This window comes from Rutilus rutilus (assembly GCF_951802725.1).
Source record: "Rutilus rutilus genome assembly, chromosome: 1".
Classification (NCBI taxonomy): domain Eukaryota; kingdom Metazoa; phylum Chordata; class Actinopteri; order Cypriniformes; family Leuciscidae; genus Rutilus; species Rutilus rutilus.
The window spans coordinates 48,338,565-48,356,303 of record NC_140209.1 but is presented as its reverse complement, the minus strand read 5'-3'; the positions used below and the strand labels follow the sequence as shown (position 1 = coordinate 48,356,303).

General features: G+C 37.9%; 2 protein-coding genes across 3 annotated transcripts; both read left to right on the top strand.

Annotated features, from left to right (window-relative positions):
* The first annotated feature begins 3,375 nt into the window (after positions 1-3,375).
* Positions 3,376-12,431, top strand: LOC311295116 (migration and invasion enhancer 1-like). 2 transcript variants are annotated; one of them, XM_084416326.1, is made up of 5 exons: positions 3,376-3,399; positions 4,193-4,364; positions 10,855-10,952; positions 11,052-11,128; positions 11,228-12,431. In XM_084416326.1, exons 2-5 carry the CDS (start codon positions 4,336-4,338, stop codon positions 11,309-11,311), a joined length of 288 nt encoding a protein of 95 aa, XP_084272452.1. In that variant the 5' UTR covers positions 3,376-3,399; positions 4,193-4,335; the 3' UTR covers positions 11,312-12,431. The 2 variants fall into 2 exon arrangements, with proteins under 2 accessions (XP_084272452.1, XP_084272451.1); XM_084416325.1 differs by having other exon boundaries at positions 3,376-3,790.
* A 1,161-nt stretch (positions 12,432-13,592) lies between these two features.
* Positions 13,593-16,629, top strand: selenow2b (selenoprotein W, 2b; the record flags this gene model as incomplete). Its single annotated transcript, XM_084431964.1, has 4 exons — positions 13,593-13,608; positions 13,923-14,009; positions 14,397-14,473; positions 16,041-16,629. The coding sequence occupies 4 exons, from the start codon at positions 13,593-13,595 to the stop codon at positions 16,119-16,121; spliced, it is 261 nt and encodes an 86-aa protein (XP_084288090.1). The 3' UTR covers positions 16,122-16,629.
* Positions 16,630-17,739: the final 1,110 nt, after the last annotated feature.

Genomic DNA, 17,739 nt, shown 5'->3' with positions numbered 1-17,739 from the left:
GAGATGGGAAGCTGCAGGGAGCTGACGACTGATTGTCTAACTCCCATCACACAGGCCTGCTTCATAAGTCTTCACACACTCATGCACACCATCAGATCCTCCTGTCCACCCTTGGCATCACAGGTACAGTGCTTCAGTGACTTCAGCCTTACCTCAACAGCCAGATTTTCACTGTAAAGGTTTCACTGTAAAACCTAACAGTCAAATTTACTAAATGAAATGTTTATTTTATTCAAATATTACTTAAAGTTCATTGTACTTGATAGAAAATCTTACGTGAACTCAATAACAGATAATATTATGTAGAACTCAAACTGAATGAGTTTTTAGTTCTGATTTATAGTTCCCAGCATGCTTTGCTTCCAACTGTTCAAGGAGAGTAGCTAAATGTTAACATTAAGTGTTATTTTATGTGTGTTTGCTCAAAATTAATATGGGGTAATCTGTTGGTGTTTAATGTTGTGTTATGTTGGAATTTAAAAGGGTTTCTGATATTTCTGTCAGTAATTACTCACCCTCATGTTGTTCCAACCCCGTAAGACTTTCGTTCATCTTCGGAACACAAATTAAGATATTTTTGATGAAATCTGAGTGCTGGATCACTTCTCCATAGGCTTCTAAGACACTATAACTTGCTGGCCCAGAAAATGTATTAAAGACATTGTTAATATAGTCCAAGTGACTCCAGTGGCTCAATCTTAAGTTTATAAAGCGACGAGAATACTTTTTGTGCGCAAAAACAAACAAAAATAACGACTTATTCCACTTTTCATTTCCTTCTCTATGGGCCTCGAGTCTTTTCACGTAGTGTAATAGCGTAGCGTGTCTGTGTTGCACGTCACCACGTATCACACATTTGACCAGCGTCGCCCAATAGTGAGCCTACGTGGTGACGTGCAACAAATTTTTGGGTGAACTAACCCTTTAACACAAGAGTAAATTTTACAGTGTGGAGAGGAGTGTCTGAGTCGCATTAGATAGTCACTGGTGTGCCTCAAGGTTCAATGCTCGCTCCTCTTCTTTTCTCAACTTCACTGGGAATGATCATAAAGGCACAGCTTTTTCTTCCAATGCTATGCAGATGATATGTAGATCTATATATCTGTTATTTTAGCCTGATGATTTTGCTGTCTCAGCTCATGTCTCCGCTTGCCTTTCAGACATCTCTAGCTGGACAAAGGAGCGTCATTTACAGCTAAACCTTGCGAAGAGAAACTTCTTGTAATTCCTATAAACCCGTCAGTTGACTTCAACATCACTGTGCAATCTACAATACTAACACCAATCAGGACAGCAAGAAACCTTGGGTTTGTGTTTGATGACCAACTGAGCTTTTCCACCCATGTTTCAACAATGGCGCGGTCATGCAGGTTTGCGCTTCACAACTTCAGGAAAATCAGACCAGAGAGCACAGCAAAATCCCTAGTGTTAAATTAACACTGCTCAGTGTTTATATAATCCACACTCAGAGTATTATAAGTAACACTGAAGCAGTGTTAAAGTTAATGAGATAATTAAGTGATTAATTGAGTGATGATTGAGCATTATTGAAGACACCTGATGTTAACAAGCAGAATCACTGAAGGAGAGAAATCACATTTAAGTCACCATTGTGGTGATCAGTGTTTGCTTTCGTTGGGCTCTTGGCCCTTCATTTTTTTTTTTTTTTTACATTTTGTTTGGCTGCTGTTGGTTGTGTTTTATTTAACATAATCATTATTTAACCTGAAACACTGAACTCATTGAGAGCCTAATTTCTGAGTTAGGTTTACTTTTTTGATTATAGCAGCACTGTCCTTGTACAGCATAACAAATTTAGCCTTTTCAAAGAAATCCAAATGATTCTGATACCAAAAAAAAGCTTCTAAAAAATCTTTCATGTGGGCACACACAGACATCAGGAATTAGCATATTAATCTCAGCAATGGTGACAAACCGTATATTCAGATAAAGAGATGATCAACTCTAAACATAAGCTCATTATTTATTCATGCAGCAATGCATGATGAGAGCCATTAATGAGTTTTGATTGGTGGCACCCAGAATGCACTGCAACATGCTTTATAATTGTCATTGTTGAGATTCACAGGCTGATTCTTGATGTCTGTCTCTAAAAAATAAAAATAAAAATAAAATTGTATAAGAACAGTTTTTAAGAAATCATTTGGATTACTTTGTAAATGTTAAATTAAGCTGTTCAAGGACAGTACTGCTATAATCAATAAAGTAAACCTAACTCAGGGCTCTATATGAGTTCAGTGATTTAGGGCAAATGATCGTGAAATAATGATTGTTAAAACACAACAAACACCATCAGATAATCTGTTATAACTCAGTTAGAGCAGCCAAACTAGATCTAAAGTTAATCATTTAAAGGTCCTAGTGTCAGCCAGAATCAAATTTAAGGTTTTGATGCTGACTTTCAGAACTGCCACTGAAACAGCACCCGCCATACCTCAATTTACAACAAGTGTACACTTCCGCCTGCCAGGTCACTAAGGCCACTGAATGAGCAACACCTTGTTCCTTTACAACGAGGCAAAAAGTCACTCTCCAAAACTTTCTCTGTTCTTCTCTGGTGGAATGAGCTACCAACCTCACCCAAACCGCTGAGACCATCACATCTTTCAAGAAGCAGCTGAAGACACACCTCTTCCGCAAGCACTTAACTACCCCACACCCTTAAACCAATGCACTTATGCACTTACAAATAAAAACTTCTCTACATTTCTTCTCTTCTCTTGCTTCCTAATCTCGTTGTCAAATCTGTTACAAATATTGTTTGCTCCTTGACGAATTGCTTTTGTTCCTCTCTTGTAAGGTGAATGTTTAAAAGGTAAGAATTTAAGACTTAAATATTAGCATTGTAACTTGCAGCGTAAAACAAGATAATCATTAGGCCTATCATTTATATAATGTTTATTTTGCATGAAAATTGTCAGTTGGTATTTGGAGATATACAGGGCCATTATCTGTCTTTTTTATCTATAAATTGAGGGGGGAAAGTTGGAAGCTGGAAACCAAATAAAGCTTGAAATATGATGCATCTGTGCCTCTCTCTCTCTCTCTCTCTCTCTCTCTCTCTTTCTCTCTCTCAAACTTTTCACTTGCCCTGTCAAAACCATTGCGGTGTGGTGTCAGTCGTGATTCCTGTATGACATCATCATAATGAGCCCATAATGGTGTAATGCGGCTTCAAATCACCCTGTCTCGTTTGAAACCCACCTGGCTCTTAATGACAAATGACACAGAAAATCAGTACACTATTCTGTGAAAATGACTTCAGGAGTGAGTCATCAGTTGAAGCGAGCCGTGTTCAATCTTAACAACAATCAGGGCTCAGTTTTAAAAAGGCTTTGGCCTGTAATTTTTTTTACGCAGGTATGGAGCAAATGTTTGGTGCGTGTTTGAGATCTCATGCTATCATGACTTCGTTTGATGTCTTTGCCATCAAGGGCATTTTGGATGTCCTACATTATTTTGTAGCCTATGTATTATAACTAGGGCCATCGTTTAAATCCACAGCACCTGGGTAAAAATGTATACAGATGGGCCTTCTGCTTCAGCATGCTACATTTTTAAATGAGCTGTCATGTCAGAATTAACTAATTAATTAGACAAGTAAAAAATAATTATCCTTGTAATTTAACAATTAAATTCAAACAGCCTATTGCCATAATGTAAGCGTCACTAACAAGATCATGGGAAATTTAGTTTAGGTTTAGTTCACTCATTTAAGGGGTTAGTTCACCCTTTGGCTGAAAGAAGAAAGTAATACACTGGCTTCACGGTGAGTTAATTATGGGATCATTTTCATTTTTGGGTGAACTAACCCTTTAATCCCACCAGTAAATTATAATAAAACTACAAACTGATTGATCTACAGCATAAAACTGTGATATTAAGTAAAAGGATATTTTGACTTTTGTATCTTTTCTTTTTCTTTTTTTTTTTTTGGCTCACTATTAGGGTAGAGAGACCAGGAATAAAACACACAATTTTATAGAATTTTACCAATCTAAGAAAAATCTTCACATTAAGTCATTAGGCTAGCAAGAAGAAAAAAAACACAGGCTCACTCACAGAAGATTTTGGGATTAAATGGGTTAATGCCTACTGCCATCGTGTGGCTTTTCAACGACACGTTTCTGATGGAGCTTTTGAGATCCTGTCTTCAAAGTGTCTCTTTCAGCTGATAGGGGTCGCTAGTTTCGTATAAACGCGGTCACAGAGGAGGAAGCACAAAACAAGAAGAAGAAGAAGAAGAAGAGGAAGACGAGGAAGAAGAAGAAGAAGAAAGCACAATAGCAGCGTAAAGGACGCAGTGACGCAGATATGGTGGTGCAAATAAAAGTCGAATACTGGTGAGTATTTTCACAACAGACGTATTCGTAAATTATCTGAAATGTTGTGTGATTTACCACCTTTTTTCCCTCTACTGGGGTAAAATATCTTCATAAATGTGGTAGATTAACCAGCTCATGCAGATTGCCAGCTCATATCTGTGTTATCACAACACGGTCCATGATCCCCGTCTCCTTTGTGTGTTTATAGTAGAGATGGAGAAATTAAGCCTCTTATTAAATCGTTGAAGCTTTTCTCTGATTGTTTCGGGAAAAGATTCGAAGCATCAAGAGTGTTGCAAACAGTGCCATCTTGTGGCAGGTCAACGCTAAATATTCAGTTTTCTGATAATATAATTCCCATTTTAAAGACTGGCAATAAACTAAATGTAACAATAATTATAATAATACTAACAAAGTTGTTTGATGCAAGTAAAGGGTGCTCTAATTATTTAATGGTTTTTACACTGTTTATATGGCAGAATATATGAGCATGAGAAAGTATATACATATACGTACATATACATACATCTTCACGTGACTGGAAAGAAAGTGAGGCTTAGTTTTTCGTTGATCACGTGTTTCTCTGAAAACAATACGCTCTCCGACGGAGATTTATGAGAAATTAAGCTGCGAAATGCTAACTCGATACATGCTTTGAAGCTTCGGTCGGTGTCATATGTAATGGTGCGTTCAAGTCATCTTGTAAAGATCGCATTTACGAGTTGAACGCCACCACAATGTCGTAAATACGAGTGGGAAGCTCGGGAGTTTCTTTAAGCCCCGATGTTTACGAGTTGGGGTCGTGCCAGTGTCACATGTCAGAATACCACAATACTTTAAAGGTATTTAGCAGTGATATTATCAGGCTTTTCTATTTACAGCGAAGTAAGCTAATTGCCTGCACAGAATATGATGGCATAAAATGACATGTAACGATAAAGTTTGCAGTGGCTTCATAAATTAATTAAAAACATTAAAAAAAACAAAGGACACCTGATTTTAAAGGCCCACTGAAGTGCATTGGAACCTATTTTTTTACAGTCTATGATTGGAAGGCGTATGATGCTTTTCCAGTGGAACAGGAAGCTAAGGAGGGACATATTGAATGCCCCCTCCCCCTTTTCAAATAGCCAATAGCGTTTAGTTTACCTCACAGACTGGAAGTCGTACTTGACAGCACCATGGAAGCGAATCCGAGCGCTGATGATGCGTTGGATTCAATAGTAGAGGTGTGAATACATTCTAGCAATTTCATGCTAGGAAATGGAATAAAACTCGAGCAACCGAACACACTTATCCAGTGGCATAATTTTGTTTTAAAAAGTGGGTGGGACAGGTGTGTGGGGGAGAGGAGGTAGAGCCACAAGAGAACACTAGCTGCGTTTACATGGACACAATCGGAATGAAATCAATTCGATTGATGAATCCGAACAAGGTGTTTAGATCAATAAAGTAATCGGGTTGATGCGCGCGTTTATATGTCACAAGTTTCAAATCGGATCTGATGTTTTGACATGCGCACACTGCACAAATATACAGAGTTTCCCACTTTTTCGCGCATAAATATTCTCCTCTATTGGATCTGTATTTGTTTTAAACAGCAGATGTTATATTAATTCGTCTCTGGTCATAATTTAGAGCATATTAACTGCTTTGCCGTGCTGCTTATAATCGGATTGACAGCTCAATCGGACTAAAAAACCTTCATGTAAACACCTTAATTGATCCGATTGAGCTCGATCCGAATGAAATTTCGATCGGATTGAAAGGGGTGGTTTATCCCTTTTGTAATCCGATCGAGAGAACATGTAAACACTTGATCGGATTGAAAACCGAAACTGAAAGGACTGCGCATGTGCGATGACGTTAAATAGCGTAATGACGTATGACGCGCGGAACGAGCTGTTTTTCCTGTTGAATAAAGTGTCATATTAATAAGTTTCCCGTCATTCTAAAATTCTCATTTCACTCGCGCGTCTGTGAAGTGAAGCAGGACAACGTCCCACCAGTCCTTGTTTTGGATTCTCATCCACAGACGTCTGGTTTTGGCCGCGGGGAGGGGTATTTTTACTGCGTGATCAATAAGCAGCACGGCAAAGCAGTTAATATGCTCTAAATTATGACCAGAGGCGAATTAATATAACATCTGCTGTTTAAAACAAATACAGATCCAATAGAGGAGAATATTTATGCGCGAAAAAGTGGGAAACTCTGTATATTTGTGCAGTGTGCGACTGTGCGCATGTCAAAACATCAGATCCGATTTGAAACTTGTGACATATAAACGCGCGTATCAACCCGATTACTTTATTGATCATTCATGTAAACACCTTGTTCGGATTCATCAATCGGATTGATTTCATTCCGATTGTGTCCATGTAAACGCAGCTACTGATAACCAGCAACAATGAGCTCAGCAGCTTGATTTAAAAAACAACACATTTCATCGCTAGAACACCTCTTATTTAACCAACAAACTAAATGATTACCCTGCTAGTTAACTGGAGATGTTTTATTTGTTTGTATTGGGTACATCCGTGCCGCAAGAGGTTTCAAAAAGTGGTGAGGACAATATCGACCATGTCGAAAACCCATATTGCTCCGTGACGTGTCAACGCACGGTCGCTTTGGCCAGGTGGTATTTATAGCTTATAGCAACGCTTCAGATTCTAGAGAGCGTTTGATTGGACAGAAGATGTGATGAGAAGCTGAAGTACGCGGTGATGTCATAAAAATCCGTGATCCATTTTAACGGATGTGAGGGACGAAGTTTTGAATGCTTATATCTCCTAAATGCGAATTTTGTCATTGTTTTGGAACACAGCAGCTTATTCATAACCTTAAGGCCGTGTGTCCACCAAAGCGTTTTTAGCCAGCTGAAAACGCTAGGCGCTCTGCTAAAAACGCTCAGCTGTGTGCGCTTGAGAGCGTTTTGGCAGCGCAGCGTTTTTTCAGTTGAGACGGTTGAGACCGAGACACTTTGCTTGTTATGATACGGAATATCCGCGAAAGTCTTACTAGTATCTCATTTCACACATATTTTGTTTCTGTGTTGATTCTATATTAAAATGTCAATACAATGTAATGTATTTTATCTGGCTCTTGATTTTGTTCCGTTATTATGCTTGTTGTTGTCATCTGTTGACGTTGTACAAGCAGAATCATGTGGCGGGCGGACGCGGTTGGTCGGTGTGGTTTTAGTCCCGCCCCTCCTCCACTGTGATTGGACGGTTGGGTAAAAAGTGACAGTGATGAGCGCTGCGTTTTACCAAAAGTTGAACATTCTTCAACTCTCGGCGACCAGTAAAAAACGCCGAACGCTCAGCGCTTCAGCGTGAAAAAGACGCTCAGCGCCTCGTTACGCTCGTGGCGTTTTAAAAACGCGGCGCTCCCATTGAAAACAATTGAAAAAACACGCCAGCCGCGAGTAAAAACGCTTTGGTGGACACACGGCCTAAGGCCGTGTGTCCACCAAAGCGTTATTAGCCAGCTGAAAACGCTAGGCGCTCTGCTAAAAATGCTCAGCTGTGGGCGCTTGAGAGCGTTTTGGCAGCGCAGCGTTTTTTCAGTTGAGACGGTTGAGACCGATCCACTTTGCTTGTTATGATACGGAAATATCCGCGAAAGTCTTACTAGTATCTCATTTCACACATATTTTGTTTCTGTGTTGATTCTATATTAAAATGTCAATACAATGTAATATATTTTCTCTGGCTCTTGATTTTGTTCCGTTATTATGATTGTTGTTGCCATCTGTTGACGTTGTACAAGCAGAATCATGTGGCGGACGCGGTTGGTCGGTGTGGTATTAGTCCCGCCCCTCCTCCACTGTGATTGGACGGTTGGGTAAAAAGTGACAGTGATGAGCGCTGCGTTTTACCAAAAGTTGAACATTCTTCAACTCTCGGCGACCAGTAAAAAACGCCGAACGCTCAGCGCTTCAGCGTAAAAAAGACGCTCAGCGCCTCGTTACGCTCATGGCGTTTTAAAAACGCGGCGCTCCCATTGAAAACAATTGAAAAAACACGCCAGCCGCGAGTAAAAACGCTTTGGTGGACACACGGCCTAAGGCTAACATATTCATACTTAACGCTAAAAAACGTTTTGATTTCAGGGGGCCTTTAAGAACCGTTGCTGTATTTTTGTGTAATTAATTAAGAAAAAGTACACTGCCATCTTACTCCAACGGACGTGACTTGACCGTACCTGCCATCATAAACGTGACTTCTGTGGTAGATTTTTCCCTAAACCTAACTATCTGGGGCGTCCCCAATCGACACCCTATAGGCCTATGTCACACTTCCTGCTTCCGGAACGCGGAGTAGGGATTCAGAACTTCCGGTCAACAGTATTTCTCAATAAGGATTTAGATTATCAGCCATAATGTCTAAACCATCCGAGGTAGACTGACCACGAGCTATGAGGTTGTGAAACTAAGGTTTTTGCTCCTGTAGAAGCTATAAGTTCGTATGAAATCAACCTTGTTTTAAGAAAAACATGTTTTATCCGTGATCTTATGAAAAAAAAACTACACTACCCACAATCCTAAGCGTAGCAGCAACGTCTGCTGATTGGTCCAACTCGCTGTTACCATAGAAACGTTTACCTTACTGGTGAACGGCCCGCTGCTGTTGTTGTAGTGTACCGGGTTGCTCTGCGTCAGGCCGTAGACAGCCATAACTCAGCTTTCACGCTTTTCCACTTGAGAGTTTTCATTTACCATCCGAACCACATCGTCATATGTGACTTCAGGCAGGTTGCGGAGAGATTTGGTCCAGCAGTATCTATCGGACTCCGCCATTGTAAAACGCTAACCGGAAGAGCCGTATCCCTACTAAAAGACGTACTTCCGGTCTTCAATTTTTTCGTGACATAGGCCTATACGCTGATTTCACGCAGCCGCCATTTTGAAATCGAAAGTGAGGCTCCGGTGGGAAAAACCCCGGAAGTAAAGATAAACAACAATGCCTTTGGACTACCAACCTGAAGCTGCTGCCGCGATTTACACTTTTGGATGTTAATATCCAATATAGGATATGTATATAGTTCATTCCTGCTTCTTTTTTTACTTTCTGAATTATATAAAAAAATTATTTTATTTATAAATGAATTTCACTGTATATAGTCTAAAGTATGAAAGAAATGTATGTACAGTTTTAGAATTGACACAACATCGTTAAACACAACAATACGCCATCGCATTCACGACTCTCCTGTGATTAAAGGCGACACTTCCGGTTTTCTTCCCACCGGAGCCTCGCTTTCGATTTCAAAATGGCGGCTGCGTGAAATCAGCGTATACCTTTATACTCTAGCTCAGTGGTTCCCAATTCCAGTCCTCGTGACCCACTGCTCTGCAAATTTTGTATGTCTCCCTTATTTGACACACCTGAACCAGATCATCAGCTCATTAGGTGAGACTCCATGAAACACAAACCCTTCTGTTACCAGGTAAAGCAAACTTTGTTTTAATGATTACTTCATTGTTAATCACAAGGTTCAAATTTAGTCATCTGTCTAGTTTCAATTCCCATATTTGTTATTTTTACACTCACACAACCAAAGTCAAAGGGGTATGGCAACACAACATAGAACATACAAAAACACAGGACAGAACGTTTTAGTACGTTGTGTTTCAAAGTGTTATCATGTTAGGCCTAAAAAGAGAAGTAAGGTTAGATGTTAGAAACATGGTTAGTTTACTATTTTATCTATTAAAAATCCACCACACTTCCCACCCTGTAAGTACGAACTTCACAGGAGGACTTGAACGCACCATCACATCACTAGTTTATAGCTAAATGTTATGCACTGCATCATATTTTAACACGGGCTGTTCTCCAAAATGCCTGTCGTGTCTTGTAAACAGTAATATATTGATTGTTTGATAGAGAAGTGGTTTATTGATCGTTTAAGATGTTTCATGTTCTATGGGATTTCACCAGAGAGTGACTGCAGTAAGTATGCTATAAATCTTTTAGGAAAGAGGTTTTAAGACTGTACAGATTAATGGACGCCCATCCAGAATCTCAAGCGACTCGGAACAAAAATTATATTGATATGGAAAAACATATATTAATGTGCCACACGTAAAAAAAAAAAAAAAAAAATATATATATATATATATATATATATATATATGTATATGTGTGTGTGTGTGTGTATGTATGTATGTGTATATGTATGTATTGGAAATAATGTGAATGTTTGCATTATAAAAGAAGTACATTTTATATGGTAGGACAACACAGAGATATGATGCACAATAACTAAACTATGAGGAAAGTTCCGTGCAACTTTCTAGTAAGGTGTATGAGTTCAATTACCATCTCCAGTGAGTGATCACAGTGATAGTTATGGTATTCCGACGAAGACCTTTTTTTTTTCTCTATTCTCTAAATCTCTTACACTAGTTTCCATGCATAGTCATTTTGCCTGGAAACAAACGTATGTTGAGAAGCATTATTCCAGTCAGATTACGTCTCCTCTTCACTCTTTTGTGTTGCAGTGGTGGATGAGGGTACGAGCCCCGCTATCAGGAGCTCAGGCGGGTCGTCACTGCTGAGTTCACTGATGCGGATGTGAGTGGCTTCGTCGGCCGGCAAGGTATGTTGCAGATTTATGACCATGCATGCAGTGATTTCCATTCATGCAAAAAAATGATTTTCAGCAAACCTCATCAGCCCTTCTGTTTCTCTTTTGCAGGAAGCTTTGAGATTGAGATCAATGGACAACTGATTTTCTCAAAGATGGAAACCAGTGGCTTCCCCTATGAGGATGATGTGAGTAAATATCTCACCACTGGACAGGCTTTTCAACTGTAAAATGTTAATGGTTTTTCCATATGTGTGCTTACATCTCTCCTTTATGTCATCCACAAGATTATGAATGCTATCCAAAGAGCCTACGATGGCCAGCCAGTGGAGAAGATCACCAAGAGCCAGCCTCCTTGTGTCATCCTCTAATGTTTCACCTCTTAACCCTTCCATTTTGGCTCTCAAGACACCTGAATCACTCCTCAAAGAAGTCTAATATGTCAAGATTTTGAACGGTTCGAACGAAAAAGCAAAGTATAAGCGTCTAGAGAGAGCGAGATCCTTAAATGTCCCCTTCTCTTCACTCCTCCTGCCTGGTTGCTGGACATAAATGATTATTGTAACTTTAAAGTGAGAAGTTACGGTATGAGGCCTGCAGTCTGTGCTTCCTTTGAGCAGGAGGAGTGAGACGGGGGAACGGTGAGGAGGAGGCCAATGGAAGGGTTAAAGGGATAGTTCACCCAAAAAATAAAAATTCTGTCATTTACACACCCTCATGTTGTTCCAAACCTGTTTGAGCAGAAGAAAGAAACGTTTAGAAAAATAAATTGGAAAAATTATGACGAATAATTTGAGTGAACTATCCCTTTAATGTTTTAGTTTTGTTTTAGTTTTTTTGTTAAAGCCACATTGCCTACTGGAGTCAATGTTCATCTGCTTTCTTTATTATTTTTTATGTGTAATGATAAACTAATGTACTCAAACAACTGCTATAAGAAGGAAACGCCTAAAGCTTGGGTGTGTGAGTGCATAAATTGTCATTTTTCAAGTGTCCCTTTATGTCCACCAACCTATAAGCAGTATGAAGCAATCATAAATAAATGAATTTAATATTGGTGAGTACTTGAAATGTTTGTTTAAAATACTGTAGGATGTATATTAGACCAATTTTTCTTGGTGTCAAAGCTCAGGTGATTGCCTCTTGCAAGCATTTTGTGCAGTAGTTGTTTTTATTATTATTATTATCAATGTAGTGTTATAGAATTCATTATCTTTAAATTAAACCAAGTAGCTGTTTAAGGGCATTTATATGACCTGCAGATGTTTTTGACACAGCATGGTAATATAGTAATATTGTTAATTTAAATAAACTGCAATAGGAAATTACATTCAGGAGTTGGTAGTTTTTCTGTCTTTGATTAAGGTGGTAGATCAAATCTAATTCAATGTAGTGCTGTGGGATGGGAGTTTCTGTTTGAGGTTGAGAGGACTGATGTTTAGCTGTGGTTTTTTTTTTTTTTTACATTAAATAAAACAGGTGGATTGTGGATTTTGTGAATTCTGGTTTGAAGTTATTTAAAAAAAGTTGACGATAAAGTTATATATACAAGTTGTATATCAAAACTAGTGCTGTCAAATCGATTAATTGCATTTAACATAAGTTTGTATTTATAAAATGTGTGTGTATATTATACATATATATATGTATAAAATGTGTACACATTTATGCATGCATATATATGTGTGTGTGTACACAGACGCACACACATAATATACATTATATACATAATATTTATATACACATCTATAAACAAACTTTGTTAAATGCAATTAATCGATTTGACAGTACTAATCAAAATGCATATTAAATCTAAATGTAAACCACCAGAACGCTGGGTTAAAACTAGTTTCACAGTCTGTAAACCCGGTTAGTATGGTTTACGATGTTTTCGTTGCTGTTGTTTTTTTGTTTGTTTTTTGTGCAGTATTTTAGTGTAGGCTACTCAACAAATAAATATATAATAAGGAATGCACCAGTTCACGTTTTGAAAGGTGATGAGCAGTTTGGAAACTGTAGACGTATCAAACAGGTGGAGGTGAGCAGGGTGTGGCCGACCGTCCTGACGCAGTGTCCAGAGGGGAGGTGTGCAGTAGTGTTTTCGGTCTCCTCGAACAACCAGGTAGCCGTCATTAACCTCCACAGGTCAGAATCTAAAGACAAGAATCATGGCGCAGAAGATAAAAGTCGAATACTGGTAAGCTCATTTACACTCTGGAGTCTGGATGTAGCCTACATGTCTTTAAAGTACTAAATATGATTTTAAATCCGAACCAGCTTCTTTCAATGCGAATATTTGGTATGTGTTTTGTTTGCCAAGTTATGGCCCTGTCTTAAAAATCTACTTAGCTGCGTACCACATACTTGGTTGGTTATCAATCACGCACTTTGAAGAAGATGTGGCGTACTCCGAACGCGTCTGGGAAGTACGAATATTTACCGCGAATCGGTTCTTTTGAACCGTTCGTTAAAGAATCGGTTCAAAAAAGCCGATCCAGCGATTGTTTACCTCATCGCGTGGTCCATGTAAAAAATGGGTCCATGACATCCCCAGCGTGGTTTATTATAGACGCTCCAAAATGTTCAAATAAAGTCATAATAATTAATGATCGTGTTTATTGTTCTTGTGTTCCAGTTCAATTTGTCGCAGCCATGATTCATGAAAACGGTTAAAACCTAAATATAATTTGTATTTACATTAAACAATGCTTAAAATGAATTTACATCATGGACAATGAGTCATTGAGTTGTTCACTCAAGTCAAGAACCACTCGGACTGTTATAGAATCGTTCAGACGTTTTGTGAACCGGTTAAAGGGAGAAAGGGATGAACGTTGATTGACACCGCTGGTGTGGAAAAACCGGTTTAAGTGATCGTGTGTGGTAACTGAAGCCGGTTTCACTGGCAGAAATGACTGTGCATATTTTGAACGAAATAAAGAATACTAATAACTGTTCTCTACCCCACCAGCGGTGCATGAGGCTACGCGCCTCGCTTCCTGGAGCTGAAGCGAGACATCAACGCGAAGTTTCCTGATGCGGAGGTGTCTGGCTTCGTGGGCAGGAGAGGTCGACAAACTTGTTTTCAACTCCAATTCTCTTTTAAGCTAAATACGTTTAGCTTATTTAAAGGGATAGTTCACCCAAAAATTAAAATTCTGTCATTTTCTCACCCTCAAGTTGTTCCAAACCTGCATGAATTTCTTTCTTCTGCTTAGCACAAAATTATATATTTGAAAGAATATGGGTAACAAAACAGAGGATCGGACCCCACTGACTTCCATAGTAATTTTTTCCCCATATGGAGGTCAATGGGGTCCATCAACTGTTTGGTTACCCATATTCTTCTAAATATTCTTCTTTAAAACTTAAATTCCCCATTAATAATTGACAGTAACAGTGTCACCTGTCTGTGGCCAGTATATTAACATACGCTCTCTTTCCTTTTCCCTGTAGGAAGTTTTGAGATCGAGATCAATGAACACCTGGTCTTCTCAAAGTTAGAAACGGGTGGTTTCCCTTATGTTGAGGATGTAAGCATCAGCAAATATTACTTTCTTTGTTTGTAATGTGTGTAATAGTTTGTAAAGCACAGTGCATCCAAAAAATGTAGGAAAAAAATATTTTAGTGCAAGTGCCTTGGCTTATTTTTTTTCTCTCTCATTTTTATGATTGAGACCCAACTAAAGAGCACCTTCTGGGATCATTTTTATGAGGTCCTTCCAGCATTCAGCGTTCCAAGATGTTTCCCTTTGACATGTTGAGTCCTTTGACTTGATGTGTGCTATTGAGTTAAATGACATTTATATGATGAGTAAATTTTTTGGGGCTGCAATTTCAGTGTGCGTACATTAACTTTCTTTGGTAATTTAATGTTATTTTGTTGTCCTGCACCTGAGCCCATTTTTTTATTTTATATGATGAGTACCTTTTGAAGGTCCTCGAGAGGAAATTTGTTTCCACCGTAGATGCGTACAGAACACAAACACACATAAAACACATGTTAAATTATCGACATATAATAGTACAATCAAAAATAATCACTGACATCACACAAAAAACAAAGAGAGCATAAGTGATGTATCAACGGCTGATTTCCTATGTATTTACATCGGTAACCTATACCTACGGCCAGAAGGCGTGGGAACAAATATATATAGAGTGAGTGATCTGGGTCGTTTAAGATTTTTTGTGACGTTCGTAACGTGAATGTAGAGACAATATCTGATAAATTAGGGGTAGGGATACCAATAATTTTACTTGCTAAATAAGTTATCTTTAAGAATGTGTTCTTGTTGGTAACTGTTAGCATTTGAAAAAAACAAATGGCACCATAAATAAGGACTGGCTCAATAATACTGCGATACAAAAGAAGAAGATGACGAGGCTGAACAGACAAGTGTCTAAGTTTACGAATAGCTGTCAGTCTTGGTTGACAGTTGAAATTTTGATCCAAAGTAATACAGAGATGATTGAAATACTCCACTCTTTCAACTACCTCTCTGTTAATGGTAATGCTAGAAGCATGAATCTGTGTTTTTGGGTTCCAGTTCCTTAGTCTTTGAAATATTGAGGTGCAGAAAGTTATCCTCACACCACGTACTAAAATGTGCTATAGAACGTTGATAGTCCAAAAAAGAGTCATTGTCCTTAAGCAGAGCAAGAATGGCTGTATCATCTGCACATTTAAAGTAATGAGTATGACTTAAAAACGTAGGATCATCCTTTTACATTTTTATAATGTAAGTTTGTTTCTTTAAGACAACTTTATGAAATAACACAAACTGAATTATGAGAACGAATAGTCACCAAAAATGTGAAACAAATCAATAGATTGCAGCTCTGCGCACGCATGGCCATTCACTCAACTAACTCCATGAGGCTGATGGTGAACATTGGTGACTGCTTTTCCCGCACTATCCTCTCCAAATGATCCATTTAAATAAAGTTTTGTCCAGAAATGTGTAGTTCAGCACAATTTTATATTTGTTTTACAAATAACATTAATCATAAATCTAAATAAAAAGATTTTAAGACATTTAAGTTAGTCTACATATTTAAGTGTTGTGTTTTTTTTTTTCCTTTGTCCAATTCCTGCAGATTATGGAGGCCATTGTTAAGGCTAAGGATGGCAAGCCTGAGAAGATCTCCAGAAGCCGTAAAGAGTGCATCATCCTCTAATGCTCATTACCGTCTCAGCAGAGATGAGCTCCCATCCTCTGTCCGGTCCACATGAACATCTTATTGGTCCATTGCAGAAAATGGTTTATTCGTTTTGAAAAGCTTCACTTCACTGTCTCCTTTATGGCTCTAGTTTTTTTGGACGTAAATGATTGCTGTAGCTTAAAGTTCAAAAGTTATGGTATGAGGCTTCAGTCCAGAAAACTATAAACCAAAGTTGAGTAATAATGAGGATAGTGAAGAGAAGAGTTACCCAACATTTTTTTTCTTTATTTTTTTTGACAGCCAGAATAATGTTGTAGGTATAAGAATAAGACTAGGCATGCATGATATCTCATGAATAAAAAGATTACTTACATTGGAGTAGAATATCAAAGATAATGTTATTAGAATGAATTATAGTGAAATAGACAAAAAATGGGGTAGAGGGCAGTTAGTAAGATTGCTTGATTATTTGGGGGGGAAAATGTCCTACTGAAACTGATGAATAAAACTCATATTTTGTTTCTTTATTGCATAGGCTTTTTTGCTTTACTTATTTAAAAAAATGAAGAAATAACTTTTTTATCATTGGATAAAGAGTAAATTAAGTTTAGTTTATGAGAATAAAAAAAAAAGTTTTACAGTGTAGCTCAAAGGTAATTGGCTCATCATTTTAGATTTATTAAATGTGGTCCATGTAATGTATAAATAAATAGTTTCTGAAAATATTGGTAGATTGTTTTTGGTTTGTCACACTGGATATATATCTAAAATATAACTCTTGTTAAACCACTTTGCTTTAGGCTAGTAAGTTTCATAAACGTTATATAATCATATTGCATTTGAATTAGGGCAACAGTAAATTCTTTTATTGAAATCCTTCAGGTTGTAAACATTTTTCACCAGCAGTAGAGGGCGTTTTTCATTGCTGTTCAGTATATTAGCTATCATATTTCTGTTCATGCATTAACAAAAAGGAGGCGAAACTGTTTAAATGGAGCCATTTATAATGAAGATTTCTTATACTTACGAATATATATATTATATATATATATATATATATTTTTTTTTTTTTACTAGCAAGCATTTGCAGTGAAGCATCTCACAAGATTCAGTTGTGTAGTGTACTATGAAATATTGTGAATTAAACAAAACAAAACAAAAGAAGTAAGGTGATTAAGTTCAGAGTCAGTATAACACATCTCAGCTTTTGTAAGAAAAAACACACATAAGGCCCTGACACCAACATTCATTATATCAAAGTGTCAAATGTAATGGTGCTTATATGCTTATTAAGGCAAAGATAATGTGAGGAAAATTCAGAGAGGGGAGTTTCCAACACTGCACTGTTATTTTCAAAATGAAAATTCTGTCAACGCCCTTAAAGCAGCCGGTGATAGTTTGTGTGTGTGTGTGGTTATCACAGAACAGTCAATCTTTATCATAAAACACCAGAGACTGCAGAAGAGACACACCTACACATACACACATGTGCTGTTCAATGTAATATGTGCAGTATGGCATGAACGCTGGGGAGTAATATCATACAAACACTTTAGTCTAACGCACATTGGTGTTATTGTGAAGAGCAGAGATGCTCTCAAGAGAAAGAATACTGAATAGCAGTGTAAACTAA